The sequence below is a fragment of the Trachinotus anak genome, unplaced genomic scaffold (assembly GCF_046630095.1).
Source record: "Trachinotus anak isolate AG129_WGS33_773 ecotype Australia unplaced genomic scaffold, CSIRO_AGI_Tana_v1 ptg000013l, whole genome shotgun sequence".
In the NCBI taxonomy this organism is placed as follows: domain Eukaryota; kingdom Metazoa; phylum Chordata; class Actinopteri; order Carangiformes; family Carangidae; genus Trachinotus; species Trachinotus anak.
Window position 1 is genome coordinate 23,881,993 of NW_027273864.1, and position 23,968 is coordinate 23,905,960.

At 40.9% G+C, this 23,968-nt stretch overlaps 1 protein-coding gene across 4 annotated transcripts in view; it reads right to left on the reverse strand.

The window, feature by feature from the left end:
- Positions 1 to 23,968, reverse strand: part of LOC139631134 (metabotropic glutamate receptor 4-like) — a 152,791-nt gene that overhangs the window by 108,977 nt on the left and 19,846 nt on the right. For 3 of the 4 annotated variants that reach the window (XM_071495114.1, XM_071495113.1, XM_071495116.1), the window contains exon 2: positions 13,553 to 14,610. In XM_071495114.1, coding sequence (XP_071351215.1) covers positions 13,553 to 14,122 — 570 coding nt within the window. In that variant the 5' untranslated portion in view covers positions 14,123 to 14,610. Of the gene's footprint in view, positions 1 to 13,552; positions 14,611 to 18,049; positions 18,371 to 23,968 lie in introns of all 4 variants that reach the window. The other variant, XM_071495115.1, reaches the window with a different exon arrangement.

Here is a 23,968-nt window from a genome sequence, read left to right on the forward strand (position 1 = left end):
ATAAGGTTGGGTGACATCATGAAATAGCATAGGATCATGGGAGTTGTTGTCTTCACCACCATTGCTGTCAGCTTCTCCCGGTTCGGATTCCTTCAGTGTCAGTCGTTCAGGTGGTTTTTACCCGCAGCCGAATTATTCACACAGATCTTCTCCTCTCCATAACAAAGGGACCAGTGGATTAAAACCCCATTGGAACAACATATAAAGCAGTTTCACTTCAAAATAAAAGATTTTGGTGGACAGAGGATGTCTTATGTGAGGTCAGGTGCCTGGCCTTGCCTGGCTTTTTTCTCTGACAATGTAAGACCCAGATGTCCGATAACTAAAATCCTTCATCCGGTAAAAATACATAGTTGAGAATGACCAAGATGTAAAACAAAATGCATCTTAAAAATGTGGCTCAAAACTGGATACAAGTCCTTTGAGCTTCTGGCAGATAATCACAACACCAACGCATGAGCATAGGGGATATGACATCGTTGACAGGCAAACAACGAAACACACCATTGCAAATATTATGTATTTCTTTCGGTTTGAAAACTGTTGTAAAACTTTGGAATAATATAAGTATACAACTCAAAAAAATATATATAACACAGGTCTAGTCATTTTTAATGAAAAGCTACATATCACAACCTTCAGCATACTATCATATGAATTATCCATCTACCAATTACTTTAGATATACATTCTTCCCCCCTGAAGTATTACATTGGTTTAGAGTAATGCATTTACTGCTAAATTAAATGCAAAAACATTTGGTTTATTTACACTGCTACATTGTTAGAGATCAATAATGGATGATGCTCAGAGGATTTTGTGATGGAGAGCTATATTTTTTTGTTGTTGGTGAAACAACTTTTACTTGTGGTTGTGAATGTATTCACAAAGAAAGAGCTGAATGAAAGTCCTGGTTTTCAGGCTGCACATAGTTATTTTTAATATCAATTAATCACTATTAGTTTTCTGGATTCATTTATCTGGTCTATAAAGCATCAGAAATTTGTCCTTCAAAAGCAGAAATTTCCTGTTTCATCCGACAAAGATATTAAATTAATTTAAATTAAAAAGAGATAAATCTCTCAAAAGAGATAGAAGGTATTCAGACAACACTCAAATTTTTGCTTTAAAAAAATAGATGGTCAATAGATAATCAAAATTACATTTCAATTCATTTTCATCCTTATTGAAACCTACTGAATGTGTCGCTGACAAATCTGCAGAAATGATGTGATGCAGTGATGTCAGCACGGACAAAAGAAATGTTTCCAACATGTTGAGGAATCTGTGCCACAAAGAACACAGGCTGCGTTGAGAGCAAAGGGAGGCCCTACCCAGTATTAGTATGGTGCGCCTGATAAATGCTCAGTATTTCACAGGCCACCAGTGGCAAATCAGCAAACGCAACTATGACTGCAGTGAACTGTCTATTGAAGCTACAGACAGTGGAGAAATTAACATATCCATTTCCTCTTCATTTGATTTCTCTGTTAGATATTTGCAACTGTCAAATATAAAATGGGTCTTGAAGGGCTGAACGAATACCTGACATTTACCACTCGTATTCATTTCAGCAGTCCTATTTTTTCCATATCTGCCTGTTCCTATAAAGTGCCCCATGAGGGAGGAGTGAGCATCAGGCATAAAGCAGAGTAAATGGCGTAATACATAAAACAGACACACACTCACACCTATAGGTCACTTACAGTGTCCAGACTGACCTGACCTACTTGTGTTGGACAGTGGAAGGAAACTGGGGCATCAGGAGGAAACACACAACCATCATGTGTTCAACACACAGACTCCAAACAAGACCAAAGCTTTTTGAAAAGCAGAACTTCACACAATTCTCCAAACTAATCTGTCGCACATGGTTGGTCATGCACATGATAGTTCTGATGTGTGCGTTCAGTGTATCGAGTAACTCACCAAACTACATACTGAAGTGATTCTGCTGCTCCAGTATCATGTAGAGAAATCTGCTCTGATTCAAATCTGTAGAATCATTTCTGCTTGAAGGCTGCATTTTATTTCATAGTGTGAAACAAAAGTTTTTCAGGTGAAGAATTTAAAAAAAAAAAAAAAAAAAAAAAAAAAAAAAGATAAAAGGAAAAATTTAGACTGGAGTGCCTCTCCTGAAGAAATCCAAGTAAACCACTAACAGCCATTATTTATATATTATATATATATATATATATATATATATTTTTTTTTTTTTTTTTTTTTTTTTCAAAAATACACACACACACACACACACACACACACACATACACACACACACACACACATATATATATATATACACATATATACACACACACACACACACACAATATACATATATACACACACACACACACACACACACACACACACACACACAAAATATACATATTCCATCTTTTCCAGTCCAAGGTGATGTTTTCATACATGTTATCTGAAAGGTCTAAAAACCAGATAGCAGGAACAAGCACGTTTATGTTTTGGGGTTTTTTTGAAAAATTAAATGAATGACCAAATGATTCATCAATTATCAACATAGTTGATAGTCTGTCAATCAGCAAACTGATTAATTATTTCAGCTCTACTCCAGTTGGCAGCGTTCATAGAATTTGCCGTCACTCTCATCTATTTTTATGCCCTATCACTACACTCACAATTGTTTTTCTCTTTGACACAAATTAGAGGAAAGTAGTGAGTCATGGGCAGATCAACATGACACTCAACCAACAGAGGATTCATGGGTGGAAGTATTTTGGATTTTGACGTCACAGATGGAAAAATCGTGGATAAAGATGAGATTGTTTGCCGTTTTTTTAGTAATGCCTCTTCCTTACTATAACAAGTAAGTTTGCCTCATAATCACAGTTACGCATTTTTGTTTTGTTTCACTTCAAATCACGAAACAAATGTAAAATGTGGGCATTGATTCAAAGGTCTGGAACCAGGCTAACCTGTTGTCCTGTCACTCAGATGAGGCAGCCGAGGCACTAAGTGAACATCAATTCTACGATATATTTACAGATAAGCCTAAATGGGTCACATATAAATAGCAATATACACTCAACGGTCCCTTTATTAGGTACACCTTGCTAGTACCAGGTTGGACCCCCTTTTGTCTTCAGAACGGCCTTAATTCTTCGTGGCATAAATTCAACAAGGTGCTCCTCAGAGATCTGGTCCATATTGACATGATAGTATCACGCAGCTGCTGCAGATTTGTCCACAACACATCCATGATGCGAGTCTCGCGTTCCACCACATCCCAAAGGTGCTCGTTCTGGTGACTCAGGCCATTTGAGTACAGTGAACTTATTGTCATGTTCAAGAAACCAGTTTCAGATGATTTGAGGTTCGTGACGTGGCTGGTTATCCTGCTGGAAGCAGCCGTCAGAGGATGGCTACACTGTGGTCATAAAGGGGTGGACATGGTCAGCAACAATACTCAGGTAGGCTGTGGCATTTAAATGATGCTCGGTTGGTACAAAGGGGCCCAAAGTCTGCCAAGAAATTATCCCCGACACCACTACACCACCACCAACAGGCCTGAACCGTTGAGACCAGGCAAGATGGATCCATGCTTTCATGTTGCTGATGCCAAACTCTGACCCTACCATCCGAATGTTGCAGCAGAAATCAAGGAATTGACCTCTGGAATGAAAAAAGGCATTTACACCCAGAGAACTGCCACTCACTGGATATTTCCTCTTTTTTCCAACATTTTCTGTAAACCCGAGAGGGTTGTGTGGGAAAATCCCAGTAGATCAGCAGTTTCTGAAATACTCAGACCAGCCTGTCTGGCACCAACAACCATGCCACATTCAAAGTTACTTAAATCACCTTTCTTCCCTATTCTGATGCTCAGTTTGAACTTCAGCAGGTCATCTTGACCATGTCGACATCCCTAAATGCATTGAGTTGCTGCCATGTGACTGGCTGATTAGATATTTGCGTTGATAAGCAGTTGAACAGGTGTACCTAATGAAGAGGCCGGTGAGTGTATGTTAGTTCTCATTCATTTGCACTTCATTATACTGCCCCATTCAATGGTTTACTATTGGTAATGCAGACAAACAACACTGGAGCTGTCACTTTTTCAAACAAATCAACACTGATGGATTCTGTGCAGTAAAAATTTGATTTGTATTGAAAACATATTGAGCCATGGGCAAAGAAACAGGCAATTTTCACACTGTTTGTTTTTCATGTTTGAAGAAAAACCTGTCTCTTAAAAGGGGGGGGGGGGGGGGGGGGGGGGGGGGGGGGTTCAAGAAACTGAACAGATATACACAATTAAATATGTAAACAAACAGCCTGTAAGACGCACATGCACATATGTGTTCAAATCCTGCCACCCACACACAACGCAGACAAACACAAGAGTGTCTGGCGTGTGAAGAAAACAGACAGATGGATCTGGAATCTGGATGGATGTTTGTCAACTCTTGAAGACACACAAATGTTGTCACGTCTGATTTGCGTGGACAATCGGTCGCTTGTATTTGGTGAGATGAGATCACAACTAAGGCAAAATATAATTATAGAGCAAAACAATATAATTATACAGGAATACACAACATTCGCCACACAAATCCTACAGAAGAGGCCAACACCTGCCTCCAGTAAATTGTCTCTTCCATTCAAGCAAAACAAACAGTGAAAAAGAAAGAAAACACTTCATGAAGGATCATAAGAAATGTAATCAGGAATTACTTCTGATTTATAACTTAAATCGCCTCCAATCTTTCAACTTTGTCAAAGCTTGAGATGTGTTTGTCATATATTCCTACAGTTGTTGTCTGCTTTGTGGCCTTGTTGTCAGAACTTATCCATTTCAGACAAATGAGTCACCATGAATCAACACTTACTCGTGTAGCAACAAAATAACACGAGCGGAAAAACAATAATAAAGATAGTGTACAGTTCAAGTGCAAGATGGTGTGTGTGCGAGTGAAGAGACAGCACTTTGATAGCATTTCATCAGTTCATCCATTACATCAAATCTGGCATGTTACTTTTTAAAAACATAATTTTTTTTTCTTTTTTTTGCATGATGATAGTTTGTAATACAGCATTCGGAAAAGCAACTATAACTTTTCTAATTTCTGATTTTAAGGGGCTAACAGTGAGTCACAATACAAAAGCAATGAGATGGGCCAGGGTTAGCTGGTCAGCGTAATAACTTCAGTAGAACAAAAGTTCAGACAGTCAGTTCTGATAGTCAGGAGTTAACATTGGTGTTGCTTTCCACCAATGGAGACAGCTCTTGGCGAGTAAAGGAATGAAGTTTGATGCTGAACTCACGACATTTCTTCTAAACTGATTAGTAAACAGCTGGTAATGCTAACGGTTGCTATGTAGCAAATGCAAAAATTCCAAATAGCACCTTTAAAGGACTTAATGCCCATATTTATCAAAAGGTGTTTGGATGCTGTTCATCCTCCCAGGGGAAAAGTAGAGACTGAATGGCATTTGCAGCCCCTAAAAACTCTTGTTTGAGTTGTCAGCACATGTGATTTTCAATTAGTGTCTCTAACACTGTAAACATTGGCTGACATTAAATCCATAAGCCACAAGGAGCCTCTTCAATAAGACTTGATGTCACAAAGCAAAGCAAAGAAATTCCTGCAACAAACTGAGCAAACCATCGCTGAGCTTCATTGAGTCAAAGCTAACACCTGGCTAAGGTTTACACGATAGACTCTGACAATCTAAATTAACCATTTCTCTTTTCAGACTTTCCTTTACAAGACCCTTTTATTTACTACTCAAGAGGACAGATGTACAGTATAAACCATGCCTATGCCACTCCCCACACATAAACTGGTATTTATGAAAAAAGAATGTGTGAGCAAGTGTGCACCTCACGCAGACTTCAAACAAGACGGACAGTTTTCTAAAGACAGGTGCAGGTGAAATGACAAGGAGGGAATAAAATATAACATAAAAGTGAACCTTAGAGTAAAACTATGTATGTTTGCCAATTTTACTGACCGTTTCTATTTTTTCAGCCTACACAGTGATATCTCAAATTTCAGAAGTGCACTTACAAACTTAATTTGATATGATTGTGACGTCTTTCTTCTCTATTTGCGTTTGAGCCATAACTTTCCTGCATTAGTGATCGTTTGTGAAGAACTTTGTTTCATACTGAAACACTTAATGATGATGATGGTTGACTTATCACTGGAATAATGGTTTACACATACATGGGATGAATTAGTGGCAATAAATAGCCACAGGTGTGAGTAATGACAGCGTCAGTGCTGTTGGAGAACCAACAATCGGTAAAACTGTAGTTTCTCTTCACCACTCTTCTCAGTGACGGGTCTAAATAAGTGGTGGAGCGGGCACACGCAATGTATCAATATGCAAACAGATGTTAAAGGCAATTTCTATATCCATTAATGTCAAACTGTGGGGGTGGAAATGACTGAGATCTATAAAACAGACCCATATGCACATTCAGATATATAAATCTGGCAAAGGGAACGCATGAGCATTTTTCTGTCTTTGTAGATTCACGTCTAAAACTATGTGTATGCATCTGTGTATGCATCTGGCTCCAGGACCCTACAAATTACTCAACTAATACAATGGGGGGGGGGGGGGGGGGGGGGGTTATTCCTTTTGAATTGGGAATATCAGTTATGAACAGGTCATAGTCCTGTTGTATATTGGTCAGTGACAAGGGCTGCAAGAAGACATCGCTTCGACTGATTTAAACACAGACATGAATCAACAACCAGTGGCAATAAATGGTACCAAACTACCCACTGCCTTCATACAGCTCACAGGACCTGCAGAAAATGGCTCAGCAACAGAGCTATCATCATTATGAGGAAAGCTGAAATGTTGGGTGGGGGTGGGAGGGGGGTCTGATTTAGGATTTGGTTGTATCAGGAAAAAAGGAACACTTTTCACGAAATGCCCCGCTCATATGTTGAGACAGCCAGAGCCTTTGCACTGTAGGTGCTGGCAGCGTGTGCATGAGCAGAATGAAATGACATGGATGATGCTGAAGCCCCTCTGCTGGTCCAAAGAACCACTGGTTGCCGAGTGTAATGATTTCTGACTGATCAAAATCAAAAACTGAGGCAGAGCTTTATCATTACTGTACGTTAAATATCAAAAAAAGGAAGAAAGGAAGCGTTGGCTTGGTAGCTGAACAATCAGGCAGTCAGCATTTTGTTAATGGGGTAGTTGGAGGACAGAGAGGGCAGAGGAGGGTGGGGGGGAACAACTGTGGCATAGGAAAATACTGAAAATGGAAAAATATCACCTCCCTGAACTGAGCCGGATGATTATCTGCAGCTCCCACAATGACTTACACTACTCCAGCCAAAATGGCTCTCATTTTAAAATTACAAAGTAACAATGCACTATACAATCTTTCCATTTGTGCTTCTGCTTCCCTTTTTGACGCAATAATACAGTCCAGTCTTCTCCCTAATAAATTTTCTCAATGAAAATGTGCTACACTGAAACTTGTCTCTGTAACGTGTATCTGCAGCAGCACAAAGCTGCATGAACTACATAGTATATAAGAAATTGATTTTGCAACAGTTCGGACTAAAAGTTTAAACACGTCATCTTGTTGCATGAAATTAAAGTAAATCGACAGTGACAAAGAAAACAAACTTTCATGGCTTCACGGTGACGCAGTCAGTGTGGAAAATCGTATCGCCACTGGCTCACTGAGCGAGTGGGTTTGGCTGAAGTGAGATGCCTCGATGGGCTGATACTAGTTTATCTTGATTTAGCTGTCATTCCCCCAAACGAGCAGCTAAATCAATTGTGACACGGGGCCGTCATTCTACTGTGTCACTGGAAGGTTTATAGCCATATAAAACCATCAGAACAAGATGACATGAAGCATGAAATTTTATGACATAAACCCATCCCCCCCCCCCCCCCCCCCTGTTTTAAGAATCCAGCATATGAGGGTCATAACAGGGTTAAAATTAAAAGAAATGTACTGTAGGATTGACTACCATTTAAAAAAAGCATATTATCGCCTCTGCTATTTATCTGGTTGCTCCGGTCTTTAAAAGTGTGGGCAACCGCAGTGATGAAACACAATAAAGAGGGTAACTAACTTTCAGCTAAGCAGTGATGAAACTCAGTGTAAAGAAAATGAGTAAGTGCCCAATAAAATGAGACCGCTCATGCTAGATTTCAAGCACTGTCAAACTGAAAATCCCCTCATACATATAGAAAAACAGACAGAAATAGAACACAATTCTGAGGCAAGGATAACACCTTTTTACCTCCGATCCAACTCCGCCTGAGTCCAAATTCTAAATTAATACAAAACATATAAATCTAAATGTATAGACCTGATTAGGTTTCTCATCACAAAAGAGAAAAGAAGAAATATTTGAGGGGTTGTGGTACAGTAACTGATCACACCAATCTGACATTAACCAATTTTACCAACCTGGTCTAAAGCTAAAATGTTTACAGGAGTAGAGGATCAACTGGGGGGAAAATAACCATTAACTTGCTAAAAGAGGTTGCAACAAAGCAGATGGTGAGCACCTCTGGGAGAGAGGGATGTGGTGGAGTTTTGACCACAAAACAGCTGCAGAATGGATCAGCTCGCTCATTCAAGGAATCATGGAAGAGGCTGTCAACTGCTAATGAAATCTGCCATCCTCCTCCTCACAGTTTGCTGTGTGGCTGCTATACGCGGATGCTTTGAATGAGATCGACACTGATAGCTTTTACCTAGCTGTCATGTAATGGCAGCTTTACAAAAAAAAAGTGATTTTTTTGTTCCCCCTACCAAGCATGTGCACACACACACACACACACACACACACACACACACACACACACACACACACACACACACACACACTTAGAAATGAGTCACAGGAGTAGCAAATACAGCAGTAAAAGCAAACATCAGCAACTTCAAACTGTGAATTTGATTATTTAAAAGGTTGTTTGAAATATGTCCTTTTTATACACAAAATTACAACCTATGTTTGCAAAAAAAAATGACACCATGAACAACAGCTGAAATGTGTAAATGTGACACGTCTTAATTCATTGTATTAGATTACAGTGCCTGAAATAACATACAGTATATAAATAATTTCTAATCTGCCTTAAAATTCATTATTCACCACATTTGCATTCAAATATTTAGCACATATTTAGCATTTAACAATGTTATCATGTAACAACACAACCTGATCAGGTAGTTATTAATTTTTTTTTGTTTGTTTGTTTTTTGTGCTTCCGACACCTTTATAAAATCCCATATAGATTATTTGTGATTACTAAATGGTTGATCAGCGTTAAACAGTAATTCCGTAGGTCAGCTTCTGCATCTCCAGTGTCAAATTTAGAAACAAGAGCATGAACTTGAAGGTACGGGAGAATGGCAGAACAAGTGGACCTGTGTACTCTTGCATGAAAAATCATTTTCTTCCACTTTTATTCCTCTAAATGGATGTTTTTTTTACTCCTCGATGGTCCCTGGACTACTAATACTGGCCGCTTCAGTGGATGTGAGATGGTTTGTCCAGCCAGCAGTAAGACGTAATGTCAGACCAAGGAGCAAACAAAATGCTTTCCAGTGAGCATTAAAGGCCGGGACGCTGTGAGCTTCATACTCCTGGATCGCTGACTCTCTGTTGTGCTACTCATGTGCAACCCAGAATGAAACAAATGAAATGTGTAACATCACTTTTTGGCTGAACAGGAGCCGAACTTTTTGCTGCAGCTGAGGTGAAAAGGAAATCCCTGTCAGGACCTGCTGTTGAGATGAACATGCGTAATCGAGAGCGATAGGGCTGGTACTAGAAACTGTGTTGTACGTGATGTGTGTCAACTTTATGAGTGCATCTGCTCCACAAATGAATAATGTAATCATCTGACATAGCTCGTCTGTGATCATGAATTATCTTTTCCCCAACTGCTTGTCACAGCAGCTCTCATTTTGCAGTGAACTACACTAAAATGTTCTTGAGCTGAATCTCCTGGTCCCTCTGTTACTGTTACATAAGGCTGGAGTAAAATATTCATCAAGCTGCTCCGGACCACATCTGTATGCAGCTGAGTGCTGAGGAAACACTTTCTGTAAACCTGCTAACTACACCATGGTGGCTGCTGCTGCTGGGTTTAGAGTGGCTTCCGTGCAAATGTGCCTGATGGCTTTTGTGTATGCTTCTGTGTTTATATACATGTTATGCGTCTGAGTGGTGCAGTTGCACATATGGTGTTTGTCTGTGTGTGTGGCTGTACAAGCATACAGTAACGTGCACGTCTAAATGTCTAAGAGTCTGCCTGTCTTCATCAGTATGCTGAGTTGGTACTCGTGTGCATGCGTTGCCTCCATTTAAAGCAAACATTTATGTCTGGCCGTGGTGCTAGTAGACCTGGTTGTCCCTCTTCTCTCTGCATGCCAGATCATGCAGCAAATGTCTTGCTGGCGCAGGGCGTGTTATGAGACGGCCGTAAAGTGAAAACCTTCCGGAGCCATCAGCAGCTCCATCAGGACCAGGAGAACCAGCTGCCATCTGGCTGACCTGTGGATCCCCGGGAAGCCATAACTCCAGACCCTGTCTAAATGACCACACACCACTCTCCATTAAAGGTTTACTGTTTAATCTATATAACTGGCCAGACTGCTTTACATCACGTCAGGAGCCCACTCTCTTTTTGGATTGTTGTAATGACTGTTATTCAATTAGAGTGGATGTTGATTGATTGGCGACGGCCTTGCAAAGTGTTTGATTTTACAATAGACTGGCCCAGAAGCCCAAAGTGAAGTATCAGAAGATGAACTGACATAATCTCTCTTTGTTGATCTGCTCAACCTGCCGTCTGACTGGAGCTGCTGTCTTCACCTCCAGCTGTCTGGAGGTAAAGTAGAGGGGAATGCTAATATACTGTACACATTGAGGATGAAGAGAAGGGAGATCAGAGAAATACAAATTAAATATGCAAGGACACCACTTACGTGCATTAATGAAGAGAGAGGGAGCGTTGTGATAATGACGAAGGATTTGAGGCTTCCATGTGAGAGCTGGATCAAGACCGCGCTACTGGAGAGGCTCATTACTGTGGCCCACGCCGACTCTTACCTGTGCGAGCGCATATATACGCATATTTTATGTGTGCGAGACAGAAAGAAATATAGAGATCATACACGCGGTCTTGCATGCTCAATAAACACACGGGTATATGCAACGCACACCCAGGCATAGACACATAGGTAAGCTACATCAGAGTATAAACCGCAGCATGTGTGTGTGCGCTCTGTCACACTGGGTTCACTCAGCAGGTTCCCTCAACGAGCAGCATAAATCTCAAGACTGTGCAATCAGGGAGATTATCAAATCATACAGACTGCAGGCTGTTGCTGTGGTGTATTAGAATTAATAATGCACCAAAAAAAAAGCATAAAAAAACTAAGTGACACCTCACTGAAGTCTAGGGTGAAACCTAGAGCACAGTTTTCCAAATCGGCTCACCAATTTGAGCTGATATTTTATCTTGTTTCGTGAGATATTTGCTGCTTTTTGTTATCTTATATTCAACAATCAATAAACCTTCCCTATAATCGTGACAGTGTTCACAGCCTCCACCCATTTATGTTACAGCGCAGCACACCTACAGAGCAGCCACCCCACACTCAAGTCCAACAGTATAACGGCCTACATGTGAAGTCTCACATTTCATTTCAAGACTCACACTTAACTGGCTCAACTCACATTTAGCACAACCTGCGTTTAATGTTTGATGTGAAAACACCAGATTTCCGCTGTGAAATCAAAAGTGCATCCTAATCACGGCTCAGCGATAATATCCAGCTGCGCTGCAGAGCGTGCCGAGCATGGCGATCACGCTAGAAGGCAGTAGAGGAGGCAGTGCCAGAGTCCAGTCTGGTTCAGTGGTGGTCTTAGCACTTGGCACCCGGGCTGAGAGCGTCGGAGAAGGCAAGCAGAGACAACAAAACAAGGCATGCATGGCACTGCTCTGCCTTCAGTTTCCAATCTCCACCACCTGTGGCTGCAACTAACACTTATTTTCATTACTATTTCAATGAGCCCGTTTTTTAAATTAATTTTTTGGTCTATAAAATGCAGTGAAAATGTCCATCTCAATTCCCCAGACCACAAGATGTCTTGGTTTTTGCCCAAACAACATGTTGTTGAGAGAAGCTGTAACCAGGGTATGATTAGAATTTACATTTATATGCAATTATTTTTCTGTTCATCGAGTAATCGATCAATCAATTGTTTCCGCTCCACCATCACCCTTCTCTCTTTCCATTATGTTTTTGTTTACAGAACGTTGAGATCTTTGTAGCCTGCTACACTGTGTTGCTCTGTGAACGATGACGCAGTGAAAAAAAATAAATAAATAAATAAGGCAGCCGCTTCGACAAGATGAGGTTTAAATCTGCAGCGTCTCATCTGAGGATTCGCATCATCCGTGTTTAAAGGAGGCAGCCCTGTCAAAATCCAGGGAGGTTGAAGCCCATTTTGATGACAGTAAACACCTGGCCTGCTGAGGAGAGACACAGAATCAGCAGCAGGGATAGCTTCGTGACCCAGCCACCATCTGACCTCGCTGTGCTTTTAAGCCAGACAAGAGGGAATATTGCTTGAATCAGACATGAATTTTCATGCGAGATCAAGGTGGAGGAAAAACTTTGGAGTCAGGATTATAATCAGCCTTTTAACACAGAGGATGTGGAATGCATTTTGAAGTTGGTTTTGAAGTCTGGGTGTTATCTGAGGAAGAATCCCTCATTCTAATTAAGAAAGAATTTTAATAAGCCACTACCTTGCCAGTCGCCCTGAAAGTGATTTGAGTTACATCTGTGCTAAAACGTGTAATTGTCCGTGAAACAATCTCACACACACGACGGTACTTTATAAAAAGTAATTCCTTCTAAAGTCAAAGAAAGGTGCATTATTTTGCAGTGAGCCGAGCCTTAAATATGGCAATCAAACCTGCAGTAATGTAGAAAGAGCTATTACGCTTGCTGTGTCTAGCTGGATAGAAAAAAAATGTGTGTTTAATAATTCATCAAATATCCACATGTCCATGCCGAGAACATACTTTTTCCATAGTGTAAGCAGATGTAAACAGCAAACTGATTGGAAGAAAGGCAGTGGGGGAAAAATGAAATCAAGTAGTGCCCTATTAATCACTTCTGTACTGTGACAGGCAATACCTCTCACTGCTTAGCAACCAGCCCCTCCAGGGCAATAGTCAGCGCGATGAGATTTACCAAGGGATCGCCTCTAAAGTTATGAAAGTGTCCATAGTGGCAGCAGATATCTTACGCATACTCTTCTCTCACACTGTACAGCAGCTCATGTTCTTATCAGTCAGTGTTATTAATTATTTAGGCAAATATATGAAAGGATCAATACAGAAAAATCCCCGCAAATCATAGTTTTCAGTTTCATACAGTATTCATCAGCAAGCACAGCTCCAGCTTCCGTTAGTTCTTCTCTGCAATTTCATACATACTGAGAAGTGACCAATCAAACCAAACCAGATATCCGTGCCAAGGTCTTACCTTAAACAGGCGTAGTATGTTGGCCACCATGATGGAGACGGAGCTGGAGGAGGCTCCAATGACGCCCACCACCCTCTCAGGTTTGGTAATGATGGGCGCTCCCCCGCCCAGACACTTGACGTCTGACCCGTCCTTCTCAATCAGAGCCTGCACGAAGGTGAGCGACTGCTCCAAGGCGTGAGTGTCCCTGGAACAGGTGTCCAGGATACGCGCTCCCAGGGTGATGTTAGGCAGCAGATTATTGTCATTATTGATGCGGTCAAGGGCGAAGAGCATGGCCTCCAGTCTGTGTATGCCCTTCTCCTTCTTCAGCTCCCCACACGGCTTGCCATCGTGGCCCCGGGCGTGTACTGGAAAGAGCCCACCTAAGGAGATATCCCCATCTATGCGGATGGAGTTCAAATGCGTGTGTCCTGGCCCTTTGGGCTTGGCAGCCTGAGCGGCCTTGAGGGAGCTGTAGAGAAGCAGCAGCAGCAGCAGCAGCGGCAGGAACAGGCTGTTTCTTTGACAGCCGGCTCGATCCGGTCTACACACCGGGGGTTGAAACATGACCGCAGCCTGAGCACACATCCACCCTGTTCGACCAAACCCAGCAATCGGAAAACAACAGAAGCCAGGTATTATTTTATGATGGCCAGAGGGTTAATTGCAATACCTCTTGAAGCAGTTGGCACAGAAAAGGCTTTCGCTCATGTCTTTCCTCTCTCCCAGGCATTCAATTAATGTAGAATATGAGCTTGGCTCCTTCACGGGTTGTAATTCTGTTCCCTTCTCCTCTTGCGCTCCCTCACTCCATCATCTGACCACAGTGGTGGGCAGCTGCTCTTGTGTCTGCTGTTACTCACAGACTTGCCTATGGAGATCCTTCACTTGGGGCATTAGAAAGAACAAAGGTGAACGATAAGCTTTTTCTCTCCGTCTCTCCCTCCCTCTCTCTGTGTCTCTTTCCTCTCCACCTCAATCAGAAGTTTTTAATCTCCCCTATTCCCCTGGGCAGGGATTTGGTATATGTCAGAGCCCTCAGGCCTGCTTAGGTCCACGGGCTTCAGAGCGAATTCCTACAAGATGAAAAAGAGAAGAGTAGTGAGACAGTAGACAGAGAAAACAGGGGGGAAAAAAGGCAAATGGATTTGTATTGGTATGAGCATTTCAATAGCTTTTTTTTTTGCTTAACCTTTTTACTGCAGTGTTATGTGGAATAATGAGACAGTTTCTGCTTCCAAACTCCTTTCTGTCTCTTATACAGTCTTCCAACATCTACCACTTCGAATTCAAAAGGTTGCCATGGACTCTCAAGGTTGTCGGCGCTAAGAGTCACATCCCACGTGCTTCATTCTCATCCGTCAACCTTGTCAGTGCACCCACTCGGCCTCTATCGCAATATTTTGACATTTTTTCACTATTAAAGATCCTGTTTTTGTTATAAATTTCACACCGAACAGACAAATTGAAAAAGTACCAACTGTTTTATGGTTCTGGTAACAAGACTGCGCTGTTGGCCACAGAGGTCGCAGTAGGCTGCTGTTCTGTGTCAGTACTTTGCTATGAAATTATGATTTTTCACAAAATATATCATATAACATACTTCCTCAAGGCCTGTCAAATCATTAGGGACATTGAGGGTTTAAAGGCGATTTCAAAAGGACTGAATTAACTATAGGATAAAGGTAATATCTCTTTGGGCAAAATGGAACACTCCAACATTACCTTGGCATTTCTTCTTACTACAGCCAAAATCAATTACATATAATGGAATTCATATGTGGGCCTCAGAGTCTCTTAGGCACGTCCAAGTCTGTGCCTTCCGGGGTAAAAAAGTACAACAAACCAACGGGGGTAGGGCCTGAGAAATGAGTCTGCAATGGTAATTATGCTATTACAGATGGAGAGTAGCTTTTATATCCAAAGTAGGCAAAGAGAAAAATATCCACCTTTTCAAACCACTGCATTAAGTAATGGGGTCCTGATTGGAAGCAGCCATTAACACAGCTAAAGATATTGTACATTTTCAAACCTTTTTTGTTTGACATGACGGAAATATCATCCGGATCTTTGCTGCCTGCAATTTTACCCACAAGGGGACAGAAATATTTTACCCATACTGAGCACGTATAGAAACAGAGCTTCAGTACACTGACAACCTTAAGTCTAAAATCTTATTTTCAGCTCTGTGATACAAGCTGTGCCTAGCTGAATCTGTTTTGTTGTGGTTCAGTTTATTGTTTCACAGCTGTGAGGGTTATTAGATGCAGATTCCGTACAGATTTAAGTGTCGTAAACAAGCTCGTCAGGTACATGATGCAGATTTAAAGCTGGATTTTCAGAGTCTTAGCTCTATACTGTGATGCACATCTACACACTCTGACATTATCATTCCCACCTTTGTCTTTTTTTTCCTTTCTCTGACGCACACACGCACACGACTGCGAGAGATGCAAAAAAATATGCCACTACAGGCCATCTTGTATGTACACATCTACACCCTGTTCATTCCTGCAGCTGTAATGGGCTCTGAAGGAACAATCTAGCAGCACACAGTCACAGAATAGAGCTGTAGACATTGGTTTTTCATCGGAGTGGGTTGAAGCCTTGGATCGGCAACGGCTGAGATACATTGAGAGCATATTGGAAGTGACAAGGTCCTTTGAATACACCCAACTATCTCCTACTGAGTGAGAAGTAATTTTTCAGAGTTGATTCACTGCAGGTCCACTTCAACTGCTCCACAGCAGATGACAACAGGAAAGCCAGCCAACTCACCTTGGCTCCTGTAACCAAATACAAACCCATGCACCAGCACATCTAAAACATCAGAGCAAATACGGAGGCGAATGCAGTGAGAGCTGCCGCTGCTACCAACATGTTGTGGTGTAGAAAAAAAACCACATAGCTGTAAAACTTTGAAGGGTTCAAATACGAAACTGTTCTGCTGGACTGCGCATTTCAAAACAGATGTCATCAAACTTCTTGTTTGTACAAGGAAGAGCTGGTGGGGAGACAGCTCATGTCTCTTTCAGCCTGAGAAACAGCCAGCCAGTCTGAGGGAGTATCCCGCGTGCAACTGAAAGAAAAAGATCTTACACTTCACGAGATTACATCGAGCATTATCATGTTAATCAGCTTGTTTTGCCTGGTTCCAGATGAATATCTTAAGTGTTCCCTCTTTGGCCACGATGTAGATAATTCATTCTGTAATCTGGAAAATCTCAGTGCATTCTGGGTGGGCTGCCTGTATCCTTTGAATAAATCACTTCAGGAGCTACCATCACTCTGTTGAAACCTATGAATCCCACTTTAATCAAGCACTGGGGTTAGTGCAGACCACCTTTCAAGGGCTTTATTCAACACGACATATAGTGATGTAGTAACCCAATCGAAAACTGCAGCATTTGCATATTCAGTGAAATCAGGTTACATGTTAGTAATGTTGTCAGTGTATGGCTTATTTCCAGAACTCTGCTGTAATATACTGTGTGTAACACAGATTCATTGCTGTGGCTCATTTAACAATTTTCAAGCCTGACACAATATAAATCTACCTCGGCGGCTTTGGTTTGCCTTTGAATCACTGCAACGAACACATACACACAAAAAGTCACAAGGGCACCAAAATGAGAGGACAAAGTATGTGTATTAACAAATCAGCACCTGACGGTGTACCTCAATAAACACGTACAACAGAGACTTGAGAAAGACAACAGGAATGCTTACCAACTGCAAAATGTCAAAGACAGCTGCAGGAATTACAGGAGATTCATATCAGGAGAACAGCCTTTCCTCAGGTGCACATTTCAGAATAGATTAGACTATGCATTCATTTCAAAAATACAATAACCTTCAGGCAAGTCAGTGTGTTGTTGCATGAGCTCGCAAGCTACAGCCGCAGCTGAACCTACGGAAACCCCGCAACTCTGATAACACCAAAGCTTGTCTGTTTACAGTCATGCTTTTTATAACATTAAAGATTTCCTGTGTTTTGATAACATTATTCTATAAGATTCAACTTAATGAGAGTTCTCGACTGAAATATTATCAAAAAAAAAAAAAAAAACTGTTACTTTGACTGTGCACAGGAAGACGCAGTGTGGGTGTTGTTTTACATTGTACCCGGTTCTCGCCTCGCCTACACATCTGTCACCAAGATTTGTTTTCAAGCGTTCAGACAATTTTGATATTTAGGAAGTGTTGCAACAGTCTTTTGATATTTGAAGGCAGTCTAGAGACAGTTTGTGTTTTAACAGAACATAAATAGCAAGGGGAAGATGTGATCCAGAAAGATCTGCAAACAAAAGTACTGTAGACTCAGGTTGTTTGAGATGCAATGCTACAAACACTGGGTCTGTTTGTAGCATTGTTGGAACATATGTCCCTTCCACTCTCCTCAACTCGCCTGACTTTATAAATGCATTTCACCTGAATAAAAAAAAAAAAAAAAAAAAAAAAAAAAACTTAAGATGAGTTCTCTTTGAAGCTGAAGAAAGTGTTCTGCAGACCCACCTTTAAACTGCACCTCATATTTTTTTTTAATCGCTTCCAATTAGAAATTTCACAGCTCCAGCCCGAGTGTTTTACAGTCCAATCAGTACTGCAAAAGGAATATTATAAATACAAACAAGGATACATCTTTTTTTACTGTGAGCAGATTATCCCCCTCTTCATCTTCGGAGACCCGAGCAGCTGCTGGATGGCAAAGCCAGCCAGGGAAACTTTTAGAGATGCTGCAGCTCTCCTCCGACAGATGGGCAGGAGGGGCTCTCTAATTGACACTCCAGCATGTTGGTGCACAGCAGATCAATAGGAAGGTAGAAGGAGGCTGCCCTGAGGAAAATGAATGGCGAGAGCAGGATGAAGCTGCACACAAGGACTGGAGAGCTCAGACGAGGTGCTATGTTTGTGCCGAAAGAGAGAAGCGACTGAAATGAGCCTTAAAAAAAAGATGCATCAATAAGATTGACCAAACCCGCAGTGTTGCTCTTAGTTTGCAAAACACTATTCTGTCGCTGTTCTACTAGAAAACATTCTGTTTTATTCAAGAGTTGCTGCTTTGTCATTTTCAGTATGATATTGTGCAGCATTGCTGTACCTGTAGCCAACTTCTACAGCTACATCAGGTACAAATTGTGAATTATCTAGGGCAACAACAAATGTTTGTGAATGTCTGTTTATGTCCTTGATAATTAGATCAGTGGTCTTGTGTACAAAAGTTAGAAAACAGATCCAAGGCGATGTCTTCAGATGTCTTTGGTTTTGTTCACCCAACAATCCAAAACCAACAGGTATTCAGTTTACAAAGATAGAAATGACAGAAAAGTAGCAAATGCTCACACTGGAGCAATAAACGCCAATTAATCAATGCAAAGATCATCATCATCACATCATATGCAAATGTTACATAATATTATAGATTTTTTTTAAGAGACAGTAATTTACCGGAATAAAAATTTCCAACACGGTTGCAACTGAAGTATAAAGTCCATAATTTTGACAGAATGAATCTTCACGCCTTCGTACGCCTCCATCATCACTACAGAAAATGTCTTGATGAACAGTCTTTTTTTTGCCGGCTGTCACACTATGCGTTTGAGACAAAGAGCAATCTTGATACCAGTCTGTGTTATGTTTCACAATAGAAAGACGCCTCCGCTCACTCAGATCCGTGCAGCCTGAATGTGTGCTTGCTCCTCTCTTATGCTTCACAGTTTTTTAAGCTGCAGCACCTCAGCCGAGCTTAATGGTGCCTGAGCGGCGTTTCCCTCCATTTTTGATTTACTCACCATAATAAGTGACCACAGTTGTCAGAGTAAACAGTTGGCAAAGAGGAAAGTACTCCTCAAAGCAGAGCTGGCTGAAGTGCACACTCAAATAATGTGAACAAAATTATAGAAAATAACAGCAAAAGCTTTCAAAACAATTATCATATTAGCTGACCACACAGTTTGCTCTAATTACGAGGCTTGTCTGGTTGGTTCATTGTGCTCACATATTTATTCCATACAACCTTCAGCATGTTTTAGCTGGGTAGAATATAAATTCTGCCGAGGAGTCAGGTCAGCTAATCACAACAAACTTCTGCAGCAAATTTTTCATCCAACTTGAGAATGAAATGAATGATCCAACTTGAGAGGGAAATCTCTTGTAATAATAATAATCAGTAGATCAATGAACTTTAGCAAATTTCACCTTGAACTTTAGCAAATTTCTACAACAAGATCTATTCAGTACTTAAATTCCATACAGAGGAGAGCTAATCATTTCTACATTCTGCTCTGAATTCACAAGTTCGGTTGTGTCCTTGTTTACGCCATTTCATCATAATTTCAAAATATCAGAAAACTGTAACAAACCGACCAAACACTTCAGTTTGCAGTGATAGAAAAACTGAGAAAAACTGGAAATCCTGCCATTGGTGGAGCTGGAACCAGAGTTTTTCATCAATAAGTGATACAAAAGTGATTCAACTCATTATTTGACTAATTGTTCCAGAGTGGGAAGAAGACATATGTAATTTAAATGACGACATGAATTCCTCAAAAATGTGAAATGTTTATGAAGTCATAAACAGGTTAATGACTGTGTTTATTCAGACTGATGAGATCACGTCCAGTATGATGCACAAATTTTGCTCGTCGCTGCCCGAGGAGTCTGATGGGAAAAGCATCTTCACACAAAGTAAATTGATTGAAATGATCCCAATCTCTTTGCCTCCACATCCGACATGTTTGTCACTGTGAGATATAAGGAGAGATTGCAGCGAGGAGCTTGAATATTTTAACTCTGAGGCGCATTAATTACAGAAACAGCAAAATGCAGTTGACAGTTGTGATTTATTTAGAACCCTGAGATATGTGGTAAATCTTGCTAAGACATGATCTTATGCAACAGCTGACTGTGGCCATTTGATTTCCCTTCCCTGAGAACCCTGAGGAAACACGGGTGTAATTTATCTCTTGAAAATATCAACTCTATGACAACCACACCAGAGAGCTGCTCCATTACTGTGCCAGCTACAGAAATTTTAGGACATGCAAACAAGGCTTATTAACACGAGGCGAGGGCGGTGCTTTTCTGGCACGGCGATTGTAATGCGTTACTTTGAAGATATCGTAAGTCATTTGGAAGACAAGGTTGAGAACAGAGGGGAAGGAGAAATGGACCATCCCTAAATTTTTTGTTTACTTGCACTGGATGCTTTTCTGTGCAGGCTAATGGAGGGCTAAGATCACTGAGCTGCATCTAGCAGGAGACAAATGGACTGAAATGTGAGAACAAGCCCTGATTCTCCTGCCCTGGAAGAGTGCAGGGAGAAGTCTCGTGCTGCTTAAAAAGGATGAAGATGCTATGAGGGGAAACCATTGGGGAGTCAGAAGAGCATATTAGAAACTGTTGACTTCCCGTTCGCTGCCTGACTGATTCAATGACTATCATCTTGCTGAAATGATGAAACAAACACCCTCACATTCCTCAGTTCCCACCCTTCATCTTTATAGAGTCTTATCCTTGATTCACTCAGTCCCCCATACTCTTGTTTAGACTCTCCTTCTGGGGAAAAAAAAAAAAAAAAAAAAAGCACCGACTCTACTTTGTATTCACCGCTGATACCAGGTTTCCTCCCTATCCTATAAAGCTTTCAGTTCCTACCTATCATCACACGCACACCTTGGGGGCCGGGTTGAATACGATTCACAGGGCAGGCTTGAATCTTGAATCTACAGGTTAAAATATATCCAAACGTCGTGGTCTCTCAAAGCCTCTGGCACCAAAGGCTGCTCTCTCTCTCTCACTCACTCACCCTGTGAGCCTGGTTAATGGTCCAGTGAAAAGATGGCATGAGGTGAACCATCTCCAAGCTTCCTGTTGACTCTAAGCGGTGTTCGGTAATGATGCCTAGCATACTTCATCTTGTGGGTCAAATACGTTTTTTTTTTTTTTTTAATCATTACAAACTGAAACAGCTTAACATGTAACATGAAGACAGACTACATCACAAGCCACTACTGTGCATGTCCTAGAAAGTGTCTGCGTGTAAAGGTGGTGGGGGAGTTGAGTCGATACAGAAGGCTGTTAGTTCTCAGACAGATTGATTGATTTACTGTATCTGTTGAGCTAGACCTGCCTGCCTGTCAGGATTAAGGAATTCATGTCTTATCAAACCTGCGCCCCTCAGAGACCTACTTCCAACAGAATCACTTGGATCTGTAACATATGGGAAACTGGGGCATATCAGCAAGAACAAGTGGTTTGAAAGTCTGTGTTTGTTAGATTTTTCAAGATAATGGGAACAACAACAATGTACAATCGCACAAACATCGAGTGCCTGAGTGAAAGCTGCTGTTCGAGGTCCAGTCTCGATCTGGCCTCAAATCTGTTTATTGAATCTGAATCCTTTTATTAAAACGTTTCACATAAATTGAGAGACACAACTCTTTTCACACCAGACACGTCACCAGCGTCGCCTTCACAAAACTGTGCATGCACTTCGACTTTCCTGCAGCTCATACGAATATGCAAGACCCACAAACTCCGGGGAGTAAATCCACAGCACAACTTTGTCATAATCTTCAGAGAAAAGAACTTTGTTTACACCAGCGTATCCGTGAGAAGATACAGAGCGGCCTGATCGTGAGGAAATTCAAGTGTTTGCACCTAATACTTTGGGAGACAACAGGGGATGAGCTAAAAAACAGCTCCTCTAACCCTACACACCATTACAGCAACAAGACAACAGAGCTTCACCAGAATGTCTTTTCTGTAACACAGCAAAAAATTGATGTGTTGGGAAAAAATAAAAAAACCTCACATACTGTTAAAATATAGCTTTGTTCCAACTTTCAGAGGCTCTGCCCATTAATTTTAGCACAGTTACCTGCTGATGCTATCCCACAGGGGTCCACTAAATCCAGGCGAGTGTACCAACTCCCCCTTTTACTTAAACTGACGGTGAAAAATACTTGACTCTGAACCCTGAAGCGCTGTTACTTGGGCCTGCACCAGCACACAAGCAGCCTATTGTATATTGTATCAGAAAATGGGTCAATACTACATCTGTGAAGACTAGCGATTAATCACTTGGCCAATTATTTGCAACTATTTTGATTATTTAAGTCATCTCTTAAGCAAACTATGCCAAAAAAAATGGAAATACACTTGTTCCAGCTTCTAAAATGTCAACATTTGTTGTTTTTCCTGACTTCTCTGTGACATTTCACTAAATGTCTTTAAGTTTTGGACAAACAGCAGCTTGAATGTGTCAACTTGACCTCTGAGAAATTGTGATGAGGTTGAACTACTGATCAGCTAATTGAGAAAACATCTGACAGATCAATGGACATTAAATCAGCGGTAAAATACAGAGCTGCAATGACTAGTCATTTAATCCATTAGCTGAATGTCAGCAAACTTATCTGCAAATATTCTGATAATCAATGAATGATTTTAGTGATTTTTTTCCAAACAAAAACACAAAACATTTGTTGGCTCCAGCTTCTTAAATGTGAAGATTTTATGCTTATCTTTATCATCTTATATATTTTTGGGTTTTGGACCATTATTTGAACTAAGCATGACTATCAATGTCACCTTGGCATGTGGTAAATTATAAAGGCAATTTTGCTATTTTTTGATATCTTGTGGACAAACTGATCAAGAAAATAATCATCAGATGAATCTGTAATGAAAATAATCCTTAATTGCAGCCCTAGTCAAATACAATAAACCAGTCTCATTCAAAAGCTTATATGCACATCATAAATATCAATGCATGTATCAAACAAACGACTTACAAACCATCCCTCCATTCATGTATCTATATGCTTATTTTACATAACACAGTATGCATTCAGTGTTCTTTATACAGTTTACCAAATGTAATATTCCATATCCAGCACAGCTCAAAAGCAAAGCAGGGCTGAAAATCTCCAAAATGTAACCAACAGATCATGTTTATCAAAATACACACGCTCGGGGATCACACAGCAAACAGGTGATTTTATCCAGGTGCTTCTTAGGTCTTTATGTACAACTGTACACAACCACTGACAACTTCAGCACGCCTGCCTGTATGTAACACAAGCCCAGCCACACAAGGAACCCTGCAATTAGGCAAAGCAACCTACGCAGTATTAACAACTGTGCAGTTTACAGATGGCGCCACTGCAGGTTTTTCTGCTATCAGTAAAGCCAACAAGCAGACAAAAGAGACAGGTAAGGGGGTGTTTTTCACACAGCACCAATTTAAGATGAAAACTATTGTTCTTCATTTACATTTACTCGTTTATCCAAAGCGACTCACAAATGAGGGGCAACACCAAAGCCTCAGTGCAGCAGGAGACTGCACTGAGGCTTTGGTGTTCAATAAGATCTGTTCAATAGGAACAGAGGATCAGGTAAAGAAGCGCACAGAGACTGCATAGTAGGTGC